This window comes from Acanthopagrus latus, chromosome 18 (assembly GCF_904848185.1).
Source record: "Acanthopagrus latus isolate v.2019 chromosome 18, fAcaLat1.1, whole genome shotgun sequence".
NCBI classification, from domain to species: Eukaryota; Metazoa; Chordata; class Actinopteri; order Spariformes; family Sparidae; genus Acanthopagrus; species Acanthopagrus latus.
In genome coordinates, this window is record NC_051056.1 from 4,544,251 (window position 1) to 4,565,493 (window position 21,243).

The window sequence follows — 21,243 nt, forward strand, 5'->3', positions numbered from 1 at the left end:
ATGTTCAGATTTTCTTTGAGCTCTAACTTCTCCGATCCACAGCTTCTAATTTTGGAGTCATTTATATCTGACGGCCTTTGTGATGTTTTCTCTGCAGGTACTACGCCATCTGCTGCCAGCCTCTGGTCTACCGGAACAAAATGACACCGATGCGAGTTGCTCTGATGATTGGTGGCTGCTGGGTGATACCCACCTTCATCTCCTTCCTGCCCATCATGCAGGGCTGGAACAGCATTGGCATCGACCACCTGGTGAGTACTGAAGTGTGTGTGTGTGTGTGTGTGTGTGTGTGTGTGTGTGTGTTTGTGTGTGTCAGGGGAGATCTCCTGAGGAGCATGGGGATGGATGGAAATATGGATGGAAACTATATTACATCTCCACAGGACATGCAAGTTTATGACTGCTATTCAGTGGAAATGGAGTTGGCTGGAAGGGAAGAAATAGAAAGACACAGAAATTACAAAATGAAACATATTACATAACCATAAAAAAATGAAAAGTAAAAAGATAATTGGTGTCCACATGTGCTCAGAAACAATTTGTGTCTGGCAGCGTTGTTTATAAGAATGGGGAAACTCTTCATGTGTGTCTGCTGCAACAACATCAACATGTCAAACATGGAGACAGAGGGACAAGGCCACTGACACCACAGACATGGAGTCAAGCTGTTCCTTTATTTTGGTCTGAAAATGTAGTTTTTAAACGGTTTGAATGGGTGAGTCATTGTTATAAGAGTCTTGTTTGTGCAGTGAGGTTTGTTTAAATAAGATGCGAGCTACAATACAAAGAGAGGGTCGGGGAAGAAATTAGAAGCTCCCCAAACCTGAGCTGAGGATAGATGTGATGGGGAACCAAGCCGGTTGGTGTGAGAAAGAAAAAAATAAAGAGGTTAAAGGTTCAAGTTTGACCTTGTAAATGGCAACACAAGGTCTCATACTTGGTGCTTCTCAAGCTTGAGCTGTATGTCATGGAAGTTCCTCAATTGCAGTTCCGTCCAGCGATAAAGGTTTGTTACCTTGTGGGATCTTTATGAATCCTCCTGTGCGTGACCTGCTTATAACTTTTATCATCAGTAATAACTAGTGGCAAGAGGTTTATTCTATTTCCATAAAGCAACTTGAATAATGAGCTTTTGTAACAAGTGTCTGTCCTCTTTGTGGGATAAACAAAGCCAATCTTGATCTTTATTTTAGTCTTAATAATGATATTTTTTTCCAGTTAGGAATATTTCTTAACAGCACATGTGAATTTTGCCTTTATACATGTGGAAATATCAATTTCACATTTCACACAAGTTTGGAATCAAATGCTAAAGACAAGTGTTGATGAATAAAACAACAGAGCAACGTAGAGAAGAAAGATGAGGGGGGGCAGAGAGACACAAACGAGAGAGAGAGAGAGAGAGAGAGAGTGCATCCCCAGCCACTATTAACCTCGCTCGCCCTAGTCAGCCTTTATCTGAGTGCCAGCGAATGGTAGTTCTCAGCTGACTGTCAACAGGAGGACTGGCTGACTCATTTGTGGCAGAGTTGGAAGTGAGATGCACACAACATATACATTTTTGTCTTCCTCTTTTTCTCTCTCTCTCTCACACACACACACACACACACATTCACAGAAGTTTGCAGCAGTCTAAAGTTAGTGCTGTGCAGCAGCAGGCGGCAGCGTCTCTCTTTGGGTCTAATTAGAGCTGATGAATATTCTGAGTTGCCAGTCAGTTCTGGCACAAACTGCAGCTTCACAAACTCGGCAAAACAACCAGAACTCAGGTGGTACTGAACACACAACTCACTGTCAATTTTTAATGGTTGTTTTTTTTATGGCCCTGTGGAACAAACATTACCTCACATTTGGAATTTAGAAGTGGCCAACGTGATGATTTTTTTGCAATAAATAGATTTTAAGCTGTAGGGTGTAACAAAGGACAGTACGGTGCTTTACTTGCTTATTTCCATTTTCTGATATTAGTCCTGTCCACTACACTTCAGAGGCCAATACTGTACTTTTTAGTGTGCTGCATTTAATTAACATCTCAAGTGATATTTATTTGCTGTCCGTACAGTAACTTAACTTCATCAGTGCAAGTCTGAATAAGTCACATTTAACATTTGCTTTCATGCTGAACATGAAAAAAAGGTCTCATGGTCTAAAGACCTGCCCAGCCTATTCAACAGGATCTAATACTGACAGTCAACATTTCCACAGACCACAGATATGTCCAAGGTTGACAAGGTTGTAGCAAATGTGGCCTATCACATGACATGATAAGCTTATTAGTGGACTTTCACATCAGGAGGTGAAGGAGAAGAAGGCTGCGTTTTTATGAGTGCCAAGGCTGCCAAACAGCCAATCACAGCTGAGTCTGTGGGGATGTTTCAGACCATCACCATGTGTTTTTTTGTGGTGATCAAAACAGGTATTCAAAGCCAAACCTTGATGTTTTCCTGACCCTAGGCAAGTGTCTTTTTGTGCCTAAACCTAAGCAGAGCATAAGCACAGTGTTGTGACCAAAGAGAAATAGCACATTTAATCTAAACATTTGTAAAAGTCGCAGCATAAACATTCAATGAACTGGTCACCTGGCATCCTTCTTTACTGCTGGAATAATCACCACTGCCTCCAGAGGTGCAGCTCATCAAGAAAAGTTATTTTGGTTGTTATAAGGGTTAGGATCACAGTTGACCTACAGTATATGGACATTATTTGGTGAGGACGGGCTGCCTTCTTGATGTTTCTGACATCCAATTGAAAATCAAATGGAGTAAACAAAGTATTGTGTGGATGTACACGCAATGTTCACATAAACCTTGAATTACATGAAACAAAAAATAATTCTCAGTAGGAGGGGTTTAAATGAATTGCAGAAAAAATGATTGGCTAAGTTCAAGTTTATACCCGTAAATCTTCCATAGGAAAACATCTTCAGCTCTGAGCACTGAGATGAGAAATCCTCCTCATACTAGATGTGTCTTAATATGCTTCGCCGATTAGCAATCACCTGATTTTGATGAGGTGTAAAGACAGTAAAAATGTGCCACATGTAGCAGCAATAGATCAGAGAGGTTTGGAACAACATTGCATCATTTTCCAGCGATGTTTCGCAAAAAATGCGATGGTGTCTTCAGTGTAGGCGTTCTCCTCCATGGCTCAGAGGATTAGGGAAGACTCAGTGACAAGAACTTCTTCCAGGGTGCCCTTTGGCAAAGTTTATGTGGAACAAATCTCTCAGTAAAGACGTGTGATCGCAGCTCTGTCTGGGACTGCATGAAGCACAGATGGGAAATAAATACTTTGCCTTATCATCACACACTTTTACTTTACTCATCATTGTGTGCATTCATGCAGCGGGGGAGGTGACCTTAATGCTGAACATGTTACACTTACGCATGTCAGCCCATTCAAAATAACAACCTGAGTTTTACACATGAGGGATCCCGGCCCTGCAGAGTGATCTCTGTGTTATTCATCTCGTAGCCCTGAGACGTAGATTCCCTCATAGATAAGATGATAGCCGATGAAGAAGCGAGTCTGGGACTTCACAGTGATTAATGGTGACGTGCAGAGCCTCCCTCTCCCTCATTTACTACGCAGTCTCAGCTGAGGAGAGCGTGGGATTTTCAGTGTTGTGGAGTCTGGAGGTGTTTCACGGCGTAGCAAAGCAGAGCTGTCCATCCGCCCAACGCATCTGTTTACTCCGGGACTTCACAAACTGTGTGTTTTCAATATTCAGCCTTTTAAATAAGTGCATGTGCCAGTAGGTGATGTGTGTGCATGCATCTAATTATATTGAGTTATTTGTGCATGACTGGAATGCTAATCGTTCTCAGGGCAGGTTTAATTTTGATGTGATTATAGACTGAAATGACACATTTTATTCGTCATGGTTTGTCAGACATGAACAGATAACAATGCTTCAGATGGCAGTTTTTTTTAAACTTGTTGTACTAGTCAGATTACATTTGATGGCAGCTGGTGCCTCAGTGTAATATGATGTCATGTTTTATAATGATTAAGAATATAATCGGTGTGGCCGCCAGTGCCAAGCAACATGATTTTCAGTGTACCCGTGACAGACATACCAGACTTTCATCGTATGCTTGAAGTCTGGCTAAGTTGTGATTTGGATGAAAATAACAACATGACTCCAGTTACAAATGTACACAGCTTAAGTTACATCATGTATGTGATGGAAATTAAAAAGGATAGTTATCTAAAATAACCCACCTTTGGTTTCACACCGGACACAGGTGAAAGTTCAGTGGTTGTTTAAGCCAACTGTTAAAGCCAGCTGCCACCCCCGTCTTCCTCCCTGTGTGCACCGTGTGTTGCTCTTTACACACATAACTTGACTTCCTCCTTTGCCTACGTAGTAAATACTCTGGCCAATAGAGGTCGCTGCCTAACAAGATTTGGTTCATATTATTTATATCGTATGTCATAGTGTTTCAAAGTCAACTTCTGTGGTTGTGTTTTTGATGAGGATGGGCTAGTTGTGCTTTATGCAGTCAAACCACTTTGTGAAGTCTTTTGTAAGATTGTCCATGGCCGACCAAGGTTGTTGACCCACCTAACTGCCATAGGCTTGCTTTATTTTATGCATTAAAGAAAAACAACACTTTAGTCCTGAGTTAAGTAACAGCAGCTTAAAAAAATTCTGGATTGTTGCATTAACATCCTTATAACAGGATACAAGAGAATCTACCTCAGATACTAGATCCTCTCAGATGTAGCATGTTAACAGTCAGCTCAGGATGATGACTTCCACCTTCCACCTTCCTAACCAACTGAGTATGAAATGCCCTAAAATGGCCACTGTAGAGAGGCTAAGTCCTTTTTTTCATTTAGGTTACAACAAGGCCTTTCTTAAGACAGCATCCTTAGACCAGCGTTAAGGTCATTACAGTGAAAAGGCCAGAATGGAACAAGTGTCATGTCATGTCATTGTCTGTAACCGCTTATCCCTTTCCATGGGGTCACGGGGTGTTGCTGCTGGAGCCAATCCCAGCCTTGTCTCAGGGCGAGGGCAGGGTACTCCCTGGACAAGTCGCCAGCTCATCGCAGGGCCCTCACTGATGAGCAATGTGGGGTTCAGTATCTTGCTCAAAGACACTTCAACATGCAGCTCAGCCTTGCCCTGAGCCGGGATTTGAACTAGCGACCTTTTGATCACTAGTCGACCTGCTCTGCCCGCTGAGCTACAGCCGCCCCTGGAACAAGTGAAATTTGTCTAAAATAATTCCTCTTTATCTCACTGAAATATTCTTTTATAGGTTTTTGTGTCTTTTAGTAAGTGTGATTTTGACTTTCTGGTTGTGTACTGCCTTTCAGTGGGCAATGTATGGTTGTAGACTTTTCATGTTGATGCAATGAAATGTCAGCAGCATACTTGTTTATTTGGTGATAATTTTCTGTTGTACTTTTTGGTATAATCAGAGCTCCAAATGCCAAACAAGCTCCTAACATTTACATTTCATTGGTGCTGTTTTGACATGATTGTGCATGAAAAACTAAATCTTGGATCTCTCTTTTAAATGTCCTCTCTGATTTGACTTATATCACTAGATTGAGCAGAGGCGCCACAGCGAGGGCAGCAACTCCACATCCTGTGTCTTCATGGTCAACAAGCCATACGCCCTCACTTGCTCTGTGGTGGCCTTCTACATCCCTCTGGTCCTCATGGTACTGGCCTACCAGAGGATCTATGTCACCGCCCGAGCACACGCCCTGCAGATCAGCATGCTGCAGCGGGCGGGAGGAGCCGGCACCAGCGCAGCCGGTTCAACAGCAGACTCCGCTGACCATCAGCGAAACCACCGCATGCGAACAGAAACTAAGGCAGCGAAGACTCTGTGCATCATTATGGGATGTTTCTGCCTCTGCTGGGCGCCATTCTTCGTCACCAATGTGGTGGACCCGTTTATAGACTACACAGTGCCAGACAAACTATGGGCGGCCTGCCTGTGGCTGGGCTACATCAACTCCATGCTGAACCCCATCCTCTACGCCTTCCTCAACAAGTCCTTCCGCCGTGCCTTCCTCATCATCCTGTGCTGTGGGAGGAAGAGGTACCGCAGGCCGTCCATCCTGGGGTCCGGCGCTCCCTGCACAGCCACGCAGATCAACGGCTCCACACATGTTCTCAAGTAAGTTCTCTCTATCATTTTAGTGTTTGGGTCTGGATCCATGTGAACAGGCAAAAAACAGTGCTCCTTTAATACTTCAATCTTCAAGTATATCGTTAGCTCCCTGGCTAAAAAAACAAATGATGACCTTTTCTTAAGAGTATATAGCTATCCTTCAAGATATCGCTGCCTTATCTCTGAAAGCTGTAGTTTTTTTTAACGTCGGCTTTAATCTTCTCCACACATTCCAGATGATAAATCTTAGTCCCCTCTGCAGTTTCTTGTTGTTTATCTTCTGAAACCATGACTTCCTCCTCTGTTTCTCATAATTTGTGCAGCTGTAATCTCACAGAATACAGTAGGAGCCATTTATCCTTCATCTGCCCTGCGGGCTGTAATTACTGCAGGCGTTTCCTGAATAATGTTCAGCGGGTTTAAATGGCAAGTCGCAACAGCTCATTGTGATAAAAATGATTTGTTTTCAGGTGTGTTATAGACGACTTTATCTCTGTAGATACACTCCCTCCATCTCCACGCTTTCGAACGTGCAGCCTTGACTCTTCTCTCCTCTGACCTAGTACCGTTTCTAAACATAGAACACGTTTCACAGTGATAAGAGTATGACGTCCAACATGTACATCATGGTGACCTATTGAATATATAATTTCCATATTTCTCCTGGTCCTCTGTCTCTAACAGCTGGATAGGACAGTCTTATCTGCAGTCAATAATAACGAATGCAGTAGAATTGTTAATCCTGTGGAGGTCAGATAATATGACTACCTATGTATGTGACATGTATGAATAATGTATTGAGTGTTAGAGCTTTTCTTCCACGTGCCTTTGTCTGCCTCTCCTTGTCCTCACAATAACAAACAATCAGAAACACTGGTAGGGTAAGCAGGGAACAATTCCAGATACTGTCCCGGATTTTTTTTATTTATTTTTTTTTCATAGATTTAGCACATTCCTTGGAGTTCTCAGCCACTTTGTGTGAATATGTCTATGTGTGTTTAATTCAGTGTGCTTCCTCTGTGCTCTGGTATTTCTGATGTTGTTACTGTTCCCAGCAGTTCTTTCTTAGTGAGCTCCTCCAACTGTGTGAAAGAGAAAATCATTTACAACAATTATGTCATTTATGTAAATACAGACCGGAGACAGCCCTCCGTTGCCGGAGACTGTTTGAGTGTCGAGACATTCATCTTGATTGTAAAGAAGATAATTACATCATTGTTCAGAAATTACACTCCTGAGGGATTTTTCATTTTATTATTTTTTTTGTTTGTTTTGTACACGTATTTAAAGTGCTTTTATCAAGAGAAGTGTTTCGGCATGATGAGTCAACCCAATCAAGAGTATAATGTGGGTAATGTTGGTTGGTAACATTTCTCTGTGTTGCACCTTGATGTTACATTGTGGCAGTGCCGTGCTTATGTTCTGGTTAGGTTAAGGCACAAAAAATCAGTCAGTAAAAAAAAAAAAAAAAGGTTGTGTTTTGCCCTAAAATTCCTGGTTTTGTCGCCATAAACATTGCTGGAAGTGTACTGATGTCTTGGTAAAAACATCCAGGAAACATCAGTCATCATGCCACCACCTTCCCTTCAGTTCCTGACAAGAAAGTCAGCTCATTCACTGACCAGTGAAAACAAAGTGTCAGGCAGAAAAGTTCTTTGACAGAATGTCACACATAAAATGCTTGAAAGGAAACTTTAACAGTTACATATTTTCACTTAATGGTTCGTGTAGTATATGAAACATTTCCCCGCAGATCCTTTGAGATTTCCATTTGACTTCCAGAAACGATTGGTTTGAACTCTGTGTGGAAACCCATATGTGGTGATGTCTGCTCGCCGTTGTAACATTACAGCAGAAAACGTTCCACTTTTATTCCAAACAGCATTGACATTGTGAGAAATTGCGGGCCTGGAGTTCATTTTAAGCAATCAATGAGTATGTTTATGCAAACACAGGAGCCCTGATCAATTAAAGTCCACTCTGCTCGACATTTCCATTTCCTCTTTGACATTTGTGGACCACCTCCTGAGAGCTGTTATGTGTATTGACAGCGAGCTTTAAATGTTAGCCTGTCCATATAGAAGTCATCTAAACACTCATTATTTTACTCAGAAGTGCAAATAAAATCACAATTATTAACACCGTGATGATAAAGACAGGAGACCACCGGTGACTGGTAATGTTTTCAGAAGTTGTCTGTTTTCTTGGCAAATTAATTCTGCTGCAAATCACCAATTATAAGACAGGAGTTATATGTGACATATTTCCTTGCACATTCCCTCATTATATCTCCTAGTTTGCCATTGACAGGAGCCCCCAGTGTGCTCAGACACACCTGAACTTCAGAGGTTTGTGACTGTGTGGCAGAGGGCATCCATTACTCCACTTCGGTCTCAGCGGGAACCTGGATGCTGGACATGAGGGCTATTCACATCATCGCACCCTCCAGCCTCACGGTTGTTTTAGTCTGATTACACACACGTTACGTAGATCGGTACACCGCAGGGGTTCAAGGTTCAGGGTTCAGTCAAAAAATATTCAAGGCTTTTTGACAAATGAAGGTGATGCACACATACAGTTGTACGCAGACAAAGAAGATTCAGCAGTACAAGGACATGACGGCAGCCAGCTTTACACACACACACACACACACGCACACACATACACACGCACACACTGAGTGATATTCAAGTGATATATTACTCTGTCTAAGTGAGATATATGATTTATGAAGCTGCCTCCCTTTGGCCCTTGAGTCTCACTGATGGAAAACATGTCTTTCAACTTTAAAAGGAGAGATTTTTTAGTGACCAGTGGACTTTTAATGAACAAAACAGTAGGATGTAAGGATGTTGATTTGGGTAAAAGATTTCCTGTGGCTCGGCAAGGTTTTATGTAACAGCAGTGCTTGTGGCAAATGCTTACTTAACTGGTTTCTGTTTTAACGTATCACAATGAAGTGAATGTTGTTTGTACGATGTAATGGCCATATGTGTAGAATACAAGCGGTATGCACAGTTTTTTTTCCCCCACTTTGACAATGGCAGGGAATTTATTTTAAATTGCACCATTCAACAGGAATTGTTATAGAAATAAACTAGAAAAATAGAAATAAAAATTAAATAGAATAAAACCTAATGTAAAAGGCATGAAGAAAAGAAAACACAAAAAACACATTTAAATGGGATTTAAAGGGCAAAACAAAATGTAAGAAGAAAGAAACCAATAGAATAAAACAGGGAAATTACAATGCAGAAAAAAAATACCATGTACGCCATTTGTTTAGCCTGTTAGTTTGCTAAATTAGCACTTAACACAAGGAAGGAATAGACAGTCAGTACATTTCGGTGCACACTTAAGTCGAGCCACAGTCAGAGCTCGATTAGGCCAATTAATTGTATGTCGTCCATTTTGGCCATGATCGACTACTGAGTTAATACCTTGGACTATCAGCCTCATGGTGGTAAAGCCAGGTGACCACCAAAGTCAATAGGATTCATAATCTTGACACCATGATATGCTGCTTGAAAACACCCTACTGTGTAGAGGTTAATTGAAATTAAACAAAGTCATGTAAGACTTTGTCAATACAGTATACCTTAATTTGCACATCACCACTTTTAAGCAGTCTTGCCTTTATCAGATTAGTACACAAGATTGTTTCTGGCTTCTGAATATATCACTGATCAGAGTTTTTGTTTCTATATAAAACACAAAAACATAAGTGACACTATTGAAAAGAACTGTGTGATAGTAAAATCAAATCGCCTCACATTGAGCTGCCTTACCACTGTAAGAGATGAAAAATGCATGTGTTGCATTAGAACAAAGGCTTATCTTCCGCCCTTGAGGTGGTTCTTAACAAGAGTGGTTTGACAGCAAAGTACTCATCAAGCCAGCTGGGGTGAAAATTAGATGAATCAGTGAGTTATGATTGGCACGCCTCACCTTCATGTACACGCTCATCTTGCTCTCCAACATATGATCAGAGTCAGGTCATTATAGCGATGAGAATACTCCTCTGATCAGGCTGCCAAGTTTTTTTTTTTTTTTTTTTTTTTTCGTAACAACTGGTACGACTTGCATGTGACTTGTTTGTGACATTTATTTGCCGCTGGAATGACATGGAAACAGAAGGGTATCCAAATCAGGAAATGTGTTTTGCATCATTAAACACGCCATCTGATTAAAGCAGGAGACCTGAAGACACAGTGACTTGTTTTGTAGCGTATGCCGGAAATGAATGTAGCCAGCAGCCCTGCTCTCTGCTCGTTTGAATCAGGTTTTCCTCCTTTCAACTGATTGGCTTTGGCAGTTGAAATAGGAATTAGTGAAGTGATCTCCATTAATGACTGCAGGGTTTGTGTGCTGCAAAGATCACATGTCAGTCAAACAGTGTGGGCGGGACTGACTGGTGCATTCATGATTCAATTTGTTTACAGTTTATTCTCCACTGAGATAAAACCAGTGTTTTGGCATTCGAAACAATGTAATGGCTTTCACTAACTCGATACATGTTGAAACAATTTGTCATCTTTACAAAGCACTTTCAGTTCATCTTTACAGCATCCTCCATTGTTGCTAACGCCCTCATATCTATGTATGAGCCCTTCTTAAGATTCACAAATGATTTGTCAATAGACAATAATACATATTTGCCCTTTTTTGGTTTTAATGGCTCAGATAAAAAATACAATACAGGACAAAACATGTAGCCCAAATGGCATTGTTTCAGCTGAATAGTTTTCAGAATCCTGTTGAGGTAATATGGTGTAGCATTTCACAATAAAATGTAGCTACAGGTAGAGAGCAGACAGGTCTATAGTTCTCAGCTCCAGTCATTTTTCGTTGCGTTGCTAATTCAGTATCCCAATCTGACCTCGAAGGACGGTAATTAAGATTGGACAGCTGCAGATTAACATGTCTGAGATACATGAAGAAATTGAAGTGGTGGACTCAGATGCAGACCAGTCGGATTAAAGCGTCTCTGGTGTGAAGGATGCTTTAATTCTGACACTGATGATGACTGAATTGATCCTTGACACTTACAGACACTGTATTTTCCCCCCAGAGGTCGTATCGGTCTTAAACCCATCTGACCTTTACTTATCCAGGAGACTGACATCCAAATATTATTTTCTGATCATCATCACCTGACCAAACCCACGTAATTTGTTAATGCATGACAGTCACAGAACTTTCAGCACTCACGCTGAATGTTGTCATTTCACATAAATATAACAGGATCATTGCATACAAGTTTAATTTTACAATGGAGTTAGATACATAACACATTTTAAGCACTTGACATTTAAGCATTTACAGTACATCTGCATGCTTTCATCTGCTAAGAGCACAGCGATTTCTGTCAAAGAAATGTATGCAATTGACCTGAAATGGATGTAATTGACCTGAAATGTGTGCAGTTGACACACGAGCCTTCGGGAAGAGCTCCGCCTCGTTCATCAACAATCTGCTGAATAGGAATGAATCCACCCAGCCCTGTGCTTTAGAAGTGGCCTTAATAACTGAATCATTTGAGTTAAGATTTTTGGATGGTGTCTCTTCCTTTGTTCTGCTCGCTGGCACTGATTTATGCATCTGTCTTCTTGAACAGAAAGTGTGTCCAAAAGTCCATCTCAGTGAAATGTCGTCATTGAGCTAACTGTCTTCTTGGATGAGCTAGGCTGACAAAAATAAGAGCAAAGAGTGATAATGACTGTCGGTGATTACTTTGTGGAATTAATGAACACGAAAAGTGCTCGTAGCCACGTCAGTGGCAAGTTGGAGTGGTGAGTCTAGATGTAGATGTTCTGGTTGTGAAGGAAAGTGGACAAAAACATGTCATTTGCTTCACAGATAATGTGGAAGTTGGAGACATTGTGCCAATTCATTTGTGTTTCTGGGACACAGTGAGGTCTGAGACAGCATGTACAAGGTGAAGTCAGGCTGACACAAATGCAAAAAATCTTTTTTTATTTTTATTTTTTTATATGCTTGAATCCAGATCTTTACAGACAGTAGAATGCTTTTAAAAGTCCAGCTGTTTTTCTACCAGGTTTACGGCTTAAAGAGACAGTTCACCCAAAAATTGAAACTGTAAGGGTTTCCTCTTTCCTTGAGTGCATTTTTTTTGTTTATTTTTTTTTTCCACATCTGAATTGTTTTTGCTAATGTTAGCATGGGGAACATAACATGAAAGGCATCCTCCTAACCTGACCTGTAGCATTAGCTGAATTAGTCAGCTAGCCTCTCATTCAAGAGTAAACGCAAGCTTCCTTCTGCTCAGTGACATGGAAAACAAAAATAAAAATAGTTCCATGAATCTGTTAGGTTAGGTTCAGATACCAACACTTCTTGGTTAGGTTTAGGAGAAGATTTTAATTTTGCTTAGAATAACTATTTTCTTAGAACAATCACACCTGATAGTTAGGTTGAGGAAAACATTGTGGTTTTGCTCAAAATAACCACTTTCTTAAAATAGTCATGTTGACTTTTTCACACGGGACTCAAGCCCTCGACACTTGGGTCAAAAATATGACGATTTCTCAACACTTTGAGCACCGCAAGCCTCACATGTCTCAGCAATGACTGAGATGAAGGTGAGTTTGCGTGCAAAATTGAACTTTGGCCTCAGACAAGGTCAGAGATCACATGTACATGAAACATTTTTGTTTTATGTGCATATGTTGTTATATTAATGTTATCATAAATGATTTATTAAATATTCTTATTTTTAAATGTACATCAATGCAAGTATTATTCATTAAAAAAAGAACAGCAACACAACTAAATACAATTTTTAGACGGTGCTCCATGTGACTAGTGCTATTTCTAGAACATGGAGGTGCCTTGCTCGGGGTCATGGAAGAGCACTTGTATTTCACCCACCTATTCCTGACAGGCAGTCGAAGCATTATGTGCATGCCCCCATTTTATATATCTAATCCTCCATTAAAGCAGAGAAATTCAGCCTGATGGAGGTAGTGAAGGGCTTCAGCATGAGCAGAAACAGCACAGCTCAGGTAATGGCTTTTAAAATGCTACAGCAATGTCAGCTCGTCCGGTGACTTCTTTCACAAGTCAAGTACAGGAAAAGCTCAGGATGAGATCCAGGCTCTGATTCATCTGAGTCACGCTGCGTTCTCCATCATTATCCAAGAAAAGGTACGGCAGAGGCTTCACCATTCAACTTCCACAAGTCCAGCAGAATGCTCTCATAGGCTGTGAGGGTCAGCCTCCGATGTGATGTGTCTGTGTGTGGGCAGAAGAACAGACCCACACTCACCTTACTCAATTTAACTAACATAATGGCTGCAGAAGGACGTGCGCTTCCATCGCTCACGCCTCTTTCTGGGAAACAGTCCAGATATAGAACATTCACGCCGCTCGTTCAATTTACACAGAATGTTTTTTTGTTTTCATTTGACCCTCTTTGGCCTCTGTTTCAGAGCTAATCATCGGCTGTACAAGTGTTGGATATCGCTCCCAAAGGTAAAAGGTCACGACTCGCGTGTATCATCGACTCTTTTTCCCGACATGGGATGATGAGACCAACTGATGAAAAAGTTTAATCTGACCACAAAAGCTCAACACAAAAGGATTACTTTGTGTTATTCAAGTTCAACTTGGTAATGAGGGCGTAACTCGTCTCCCCGCCTGTGATTCCACTCCACGACCACTCGCAGCAGACGCACATTAAACTCCAGTACGTTTTTGATCCATCCAGCTTGTACAGAACATTACTGCCACACTCAAACTTCCCTTCATAAGCTGGTATTCAAATCAAGATGCAAAGCTTCACACTCAGCAGAAGTTTTCGATTCTTTCCAATCTGATGGTTCAATTTCTGGAATATAGATAAGTATAACTCATGCCTGTGTGTGTGTGTGTGTGTAGGTGTGTGTGTGTGTGTGTGTGTGTGTGTGTGTGTGTGTGTGGGAGAGCTCACTCCAAATATTATCTTTGCTGGATGAATATTTGAGACATTATTATGTAGCAGAATATGGCAGCCCACGCTTTCTTGGAGCCTGTGAATGTTTAATATTCGAGAATAGTGAGTAAAATTTTTGAACTTGTTAAGGAGCAGAGACTTTTTTTTTCTCGAGCGAACCCTTCTCTGTTTAGCTGGCCGTTGCCTAGCAATGTGCAAGGCATGAATTTTGAGAAGAGGAACTGTGTTTTATGACATTTAACAGAAGGGAAAAATCTAAATTAGTGATTTGAAGATAAAAGATTGATAGTTTACATTTGACTGGTGGTCATGGCAGGAGCTGAATAATCAAACGTCCAGTGTTACGTCTTACATAACGAGAAACCTCAATGATCGTGTCAACAGCTGTTTAAAATCACTGAGCGAGCGACAAACTGTGGGTAACCATAGAAACTGAACATCAGCGCGACAAAAACAAAATCAACAAAGGGTCTCTACTCATGGCCGTGTGTGCTGCAATCACATCAACCTTATTTAACACTCGTACTTCATTGTTATCATCCCAGGCTTTTCTCATTATTGACTTTTCAAGTACATGATGTAAGTGAGGGTCAAGGACGAACACACGCTAACACACACTCACAGGCTTTGACCTGTATGGCAACAGGTTTGATGCATAATTGATGGGACTCTTTCAGTACTGCTTGCAAATATGAAGGCAATGACCCCTGGCCTCAGGACTAACACACAAGTATGTTTGAAATACATTCATAACACAGTAAATACATACACAGACACATGAAGACAACACAAAAGTGTCAGTATATGTAAGCAAGAGTCCTTGCTGAATTACAATAGAAGCAGGCAGTTTCATGTTCTCAGTGCAAAACTAATCCCTGCTGTCCACTCTCTCAACTGTGATATTTCATTTTCCTCCTGTTTTATTTTCCGCTCCAAATCAGTGCACAAACAACCCCAACTGTTAAACTGGGAATATACCCCAAGACGCGTGGGGAAATAGTGAGGTCCCAGGAGGCAGGCAGGCTCAGGAACTAAAAATGAGCTTTTAATAACGATCCAAAAAATCATAGAATCCAAAAACCCGGAAGTGCAAAAGTACCCAAAGTAGAAACACAAAAGCACTGCAAATTTCAAACCAAGAAAACACAAAGGATTAACACAAGGAATAAAAAAAAAAAACAGAAACAGACAGTGGCAGGAGGGACATGGAGACACGGGAACAGGCCCAGGGGAACAAAGCAGACGAACTGACAGAGACAGCAGGAAGCACACACACTGCATATACAAGAGCTCATTAATTAGCAGAACACTGGTGAACACAGAAAAAATCGGGAAATCACACAAAAGGAGGAAATGAGAAAGCAAGACATGACACATAATGGCAGAACTTCAAAACAAAAGAGGAAATAGCAGAGCCCCAAACTCCAAACATGACTGTACCGTCTACTACTGTACAGTCTGTTGTATACACAGGTTAAATATGATCTATTGGTTACAGCACCCTGCATTATACCTATAGTCCCCAAGTCACATTAATGCACTGCAGGGCCCTCTGACTGTTAATAGTTTTTTTGGAGTATATATATATATATATATATATATATATATATATATATATATATATATATATATATATATATATATATATATATATATATATATATATATATATATATATATTCAGATATGTGTGCATATGTGTGCATATCTGAAGCCTAGGAGTGAGAGGAGTGAGAGGAGTGCAGAGATGGAAGGAAAGGAGGAAAGGGAGGAGTGAGGGGAGGGAAGAATGGAAAAGAAAGGGGAGAAGGGGAAAATAAGGAAAAACAAGAGAAGAAGCAGGAGAGAAGAGGAAAAACAAAAGTAGGATAGTAAAGTAATAAGGGGATGATAGGTAAAGTAAGTATTCAACAAATGGAAGAAGGTTATCGGAGGAAGAGACAGGAGAAGACTTGAGGGCAGAGGAAAGGAAAAAAGAGGGAATGGTAAGAGGAGAGGAGAGAGAGGATGGGAGATGAAGGGAAAGTGGGAGAGGACAGGAGTACACATAAAAGAGGGTGAAGAAAGATGGAGAGTCAAAGAAGGGAGTCAAAGAAAAGACTAAAGAAGTGAAAGGAGGTTGTAGAGGGAGGAGAAGACAGGAGAGGAGGGCTGAAATGAAGAAAATAGAGGAAATGACAAGAGGCAAAAAGCAAAAAAAAAAAAAGTGAATGGGATGAACGGGAACAGCAGGAGCCAAGATAAGGAAATAGAGAGAAGGGGGGAGAGAAGAGAAAGGGGACGAGAGGAGAGGTTTGGGAAAAGCAGAAAACGGATAGGTTGGAGAAGAAAGAAGGAGCAGGGAAAGGAAAATAAGATGGGGGGGAAGTATTTGAAGAAAGAGAAAGCAGCATGTCAGAGTGTAATATCGGAGTTTACCAACTTCATATTTATTTTGGATCTTTCCCTCTCCTGCCCGTAAATGACAGTCGACGTGATTAATGTCAGGCTGTTTTAAAGCCTCGACTTAATAGGCCGTTTCCATCACTTTGTGACACGCTGCTGCGCCGTCTGAAGGCTGACTCCACCTGCAGCGAGCAGAGAAAACACAGAGCGCTGCAGTCTGCCACTGTGGACTCATGCATATGGTATGCATACTGAAGCTCCCCGATTCAGCTGATAGGCAATAAAACACAGAGGCAGTTGAACACACACAGCAGTAAAGTGATTTCAACTGTGCTGAACAGCGAGAGAAAATAATCCCCTTAAAAATACTGAGTGTACGTCTGAAATCTGAACCTTCCTCAGTGTTTCTGTAAGGAAATATAAATCTGAATGAATCCACATTGTTGCGTATCATTTGTAAGTTATGCTGTCTGTCTCTTTATGACATTTAACATTTGGAAGCTCCGGTCGTGCTGTTTAGGTTGTATTCCACTCAAATCAAAGGAAGCCAGTCAGATCACAGCAGCAAGTCCTGCTAGATGTTACCCTTTGAGCCTGTTTTTACACATCTTCAGATCATTTTATGAAGGTTCAGTATTCATCTCAAATTAGAATTAGATAGACACCCAACTCCGATGTCAGATTGACTTCCAGTGTCGTCTTGATGTTTGTTTTTGGTCAGTGAATCGTGGACTTATTATTATCAATCAGGTTTTGCAAAATCTGATCCTAGTTACACATGTATGCGATTGGTTGTTAGTGCCCAAAAATTAAGACAGCTTTAAACTTCACTTTAAAATGCAATCTTAAACTTGTTTAAACATTTATTTTTACCCTCCTGATCCCTGAGACTTCACTCAGACTTTCTCTAAGTACTTCTTAAGTTATGAAGACTATTTTAGCCAAGGTACACATAGGGCCACATGCTGTATTTATGTGATTTGTATCTGCTTTTCCAAGTGCCCCATTGAAGCTTTCATAGCACTTACACTGAGTGAAATATTCAGACATTAAACTCTCTCTCTCTCTCTCTCTCTCTCTCTCTCTCTCTCTCTCTCTCTCTCTCTCTCTCTCTCTCTCTGCACTTCAGGACAGTTTTTGCAAAAACACAATGTGTGTGTTTGCTTAATAACAGCACACACACACACACACACACGAGTACACAAGTGCAGCAACATCTCAGACCGTATTCACTCTCTGTCTGCTAGTCACGCGCATGAAAGACCCAGACGCTCTGTATTTCAATTAAAAGTTAATTGTCTTTTCAGATGGAAGCAATTTAGCACTTAAGCGTCCTGTATTGGATAGAAAATGAGCCCACTTAATTATATCTTTTCATCTCATTAAGAGAGAGATTATTTTCATGAGCCAAATGGATTTGATCGGCGTGGCCGAGTGTATTACAGCATAGTTTTCCACGTCAGGGCGTCTTAAATCAGACGTGTCTTCCTAAATGAAGATGTGATGAGTTTTATCCGTCAGTGATGGGAAAAGTGGGTTACAGCGGAGACATACGGAGAAGATAGAAAGGGAAGAGTGAAAAGATATGAGCGTAGTGTATAATATGTATAAATCCATATTTAAAAGTAAGCAAACGGAGGAGTGTTTCTAAAGCCGCCATGTTTTACCTGTGTCCGGCAGGGAGAAATCCCACATCAAAAAGGCACGCAGACCACTCTGCTACACCCAGGGGAGCAGAAAACAGACCAGATCACATTGCAGCCACAAGAATTTTGAGTAAAGCGATGAGGCAGGTTGATCTGAGACAGTTTCACCAGAGGAAAATTTAAAAAAGCCGACCTGCGGAAATGCGTCGAACATTAGCAGATGACGATCTCCAGCCCTCAGATGGGCTGAGGTGTTTTAGAGATGTGAAACATGTTATCTCACCCAGCAGGTCGGGTTTGTGCTGGCGGAACAAACAGCAGCCTCTCTTCATTATTCAGAGCTCTCTCCAGCTGGGAATATTACCTTTGGCTGCAAATATACAGCTGCTGCTCTGCCTCCCGCTGACTGTTTGTTCTGTATGTAGGAGGCTGGAGGAGAGTCCAGATACAGGGTCAGACACTTCTAAACACACACAGATACACAAACACAAAACACTGTGCAGTGCTAGTGTGCTCTGACATGTTCACACACACAAACAGCAGCTTTGTGCTTCACTTCCAGGGCTTGTAGGAGAAGCACTTCAGGCCAGGTAAACAACTAAAGTCCACACAGGTACACAAACATCACTGTTGTATGTTGGCATGACACTTGAAAACACCTGAACAAATACACAGAAACATAGAATTTTGCCAAACTTCACATTTTGGAGCAGAAAAAAAGAGCGATAGTAGTAGAATTCAACCTCATGAGATATTTGGCACTTGTTGTGTTGCCCAAAAGTTTCAGAGTGCTTTCATTTTCAAACCACTAGTTATCGATGATCAGTTTTTTTGTTTGTTTTTTTTTACTCTGTTAGAGTCTGCCCATTGCTTTAACGGCTCATTTTTTCCAAAAACTGTCAAAAAAGATGTCCCATTGGATCGACAGTAACTTCAGCCCCGTGTTTGGATGATTTTCCCACTAACGCAGGGCTTTACAGCTTTAGAGCAGGGCCAGCAAGCCCTAGGCTGAAGTCCACGCTATCCCACTTTGAGAATAGTATCGGTATGAACGTTTTATTTGGCATCCAAACCACTTGGTTTGAGTGTGTATTTTTTTTCTCAATAATGGGAAGTCGCAGACTTTCGATCCGATGGTACATTTTTCAGACTACTAGGTCTCCAGAAAAATGGGTTGTCAGAAAAAATGGCATGGCGCTGCTAAATGAATGTCTATTAAACAGGTCAACAGCCCAGTAGTTCAGGTCCAGGCCGTCTACCAACTGAATGAATGTTGGACAAATGAAAGGAAAAAGTCTTTTTCGGTTCAGCCACCTTCCTCATATTCATTCTGTCTCTTCGGTTTGTTTTTTTGCAATTTTCTCTCTTTCCCACCCTTCCATTTTCTCTCTCTCCGTCTGCATCTCTTCTCATGAATGTATTTGCCTTCATCGTTTCCAGCGATGCTCAGTGTGTGTGTGGCATCACTTTGTTGACCTGAAGCAATGCCACACACACACACACTGTCGCCACTTGTTAGTGTGCAAGTGTGTCTGGCAGCTAGTGTGTGTGTGTGTGTGTGTGTGTGTGTGTGTATGCTGCGGGAGATAACAGGTGTGTGTTTATCTGGCAGGAAGAAAGAAGATGGAATGTGAATATTTATTTGTATTTTCATTCCTCTAGATTTGTTTCTGCGTCGTTGAGAATGTCTGAATATCTTTCTGTGCGTATGTGCGTGCGTGTGTGTGTGTGTGTGTGTGTGTGTGTGGTGCGTGCATGTGTGCGTGTGTGTGTGTGTGTGTGTGTGTGTGTGTGCGTGCGTGGGTGTCTGGACTGCATTGTCTTGCGGATATAAACAAAATCAAACAGAGAAAATCCTAACAGGAAGCATTACTCTCTGCTATGATGCCGTTCAACCACGAGCTCACAACAAACGACTGCGGCTAACACTCCACACATGCTCACTATCTGGCTCTGCTTCCAAATGTGTTACAGAGGATTGCGATAAAGTGGGCTGAGAGGAAACAGCAACATTTCGGGGACACAGAGGGTTTTTTTTTCTTTTTTTTTTTTCAAATAATACATAGACCTTTTTAACAGAAATAAACGCCAATCCGTAACCATGCAGCGGCGGGACTTAATCCCCAAGGATCTGATTTCACAACTTAAACAGAGTTTTGCAAACTGTGCATTTCCCGACCTCAGCTTTAATTTGTTCTGTGTTTACAGTCACAGCAAACGGCTTTGGTTTCAATATTTGTCTTAGATTTTCATATTTCCTTGAAAGAAATTCCACTGTTGTTGTCTACAGTGTGCTAAATGAATATCACCGCCTGCCACTGCTTTTTCTTTCCATTTCACCCTTTTGCCAGTGAGCTCGATCTGATGGCTGAAATCCAAAATTAGCCCCAGGTGAACAGTATTTAACATATACAGTAATGAGATGGATGGCAGTTCAGTGTCTATTGACTGCTTGTTAAGAGAGAATCCCTCACAGAGACAAAGAATATCTCATTCCATTTAATGCTTTAGAATTTGGAGCATATCGAGGAATGCTGGGCATGCTCCGATCCTAAGATTCTTCTTCTTTAGTGGCTGATATCACAGCCCGTTCCCACCCTCTGTGACAGCTTCTGTCAGATCGTTGGTCGCTCGGTACATAATTTGTCGGCCTGTCTCTTTATCTGTCCACTAAAAGGTCTCTGGGCTCATTATGTCCACGTGGCTGCTCCCAGTTCCCGTCAATAGCACACCGATTCGGGTAGAGCTCATTAAATGTCAGATTTGTCCAAATGTTCACAGCTGACACCAGGCCACTGGCTGTTCTGATGCGGGCATGATTAGTGTGTGTTTCTGTGAGAGTCAGGTCAAGTTAATTGCATTCATATAGCCCAAAATCACAAATCGGACCCCCTCTGTCCTCAGTGATGTGAATACAAGAATCGATTCAGTGGATCACAGTGATCTGCTTTGCCATGTTAGGCTTTGACCTGAAGTGTGAGGCGATGGAGAACCCATCACTTGAAGCCGGTATGTGTGAATTTTTAAGACAGAATGACATTTAAGATAATTTTGCAGTCTGTGTGCATGTTGGTCCTGCATTGTTTTTTAATGTCACCAAATGAAGAAAAGATAATAGAAT

At 41.3% G+C, this 21,243-nt stretch overlaps 1 protein-coding gene across 3 annotated transcripts in view; it reads left to right on the forward strand.

The window, feature by feature from the left end:
• Positions 1 to 21,243, forward strand: part of htr4 (5-hydroxytryptamine receptor 4) — a 177,384-nt gene that overhangs the window by 122,930 nt on the left and 33,211 nt on the right. For all 3 annotated transcript variants that reach the window (XM_037077041.1, XM_037077039.1, XM_037077040.1), the window contains 2 exons: positions 98 to 251; positions 5,563 to 6,143. In XM_037077041.1, the coding sequence (XP_036932936.1) occupies positions 98 to 251; positions 5,563 to 6,143 (735 nt within the window). The remainder of the gene's footprint in view (positions 1 to 97; positions 252 to 5,562; positions 6,144 to 21,243) is intronic.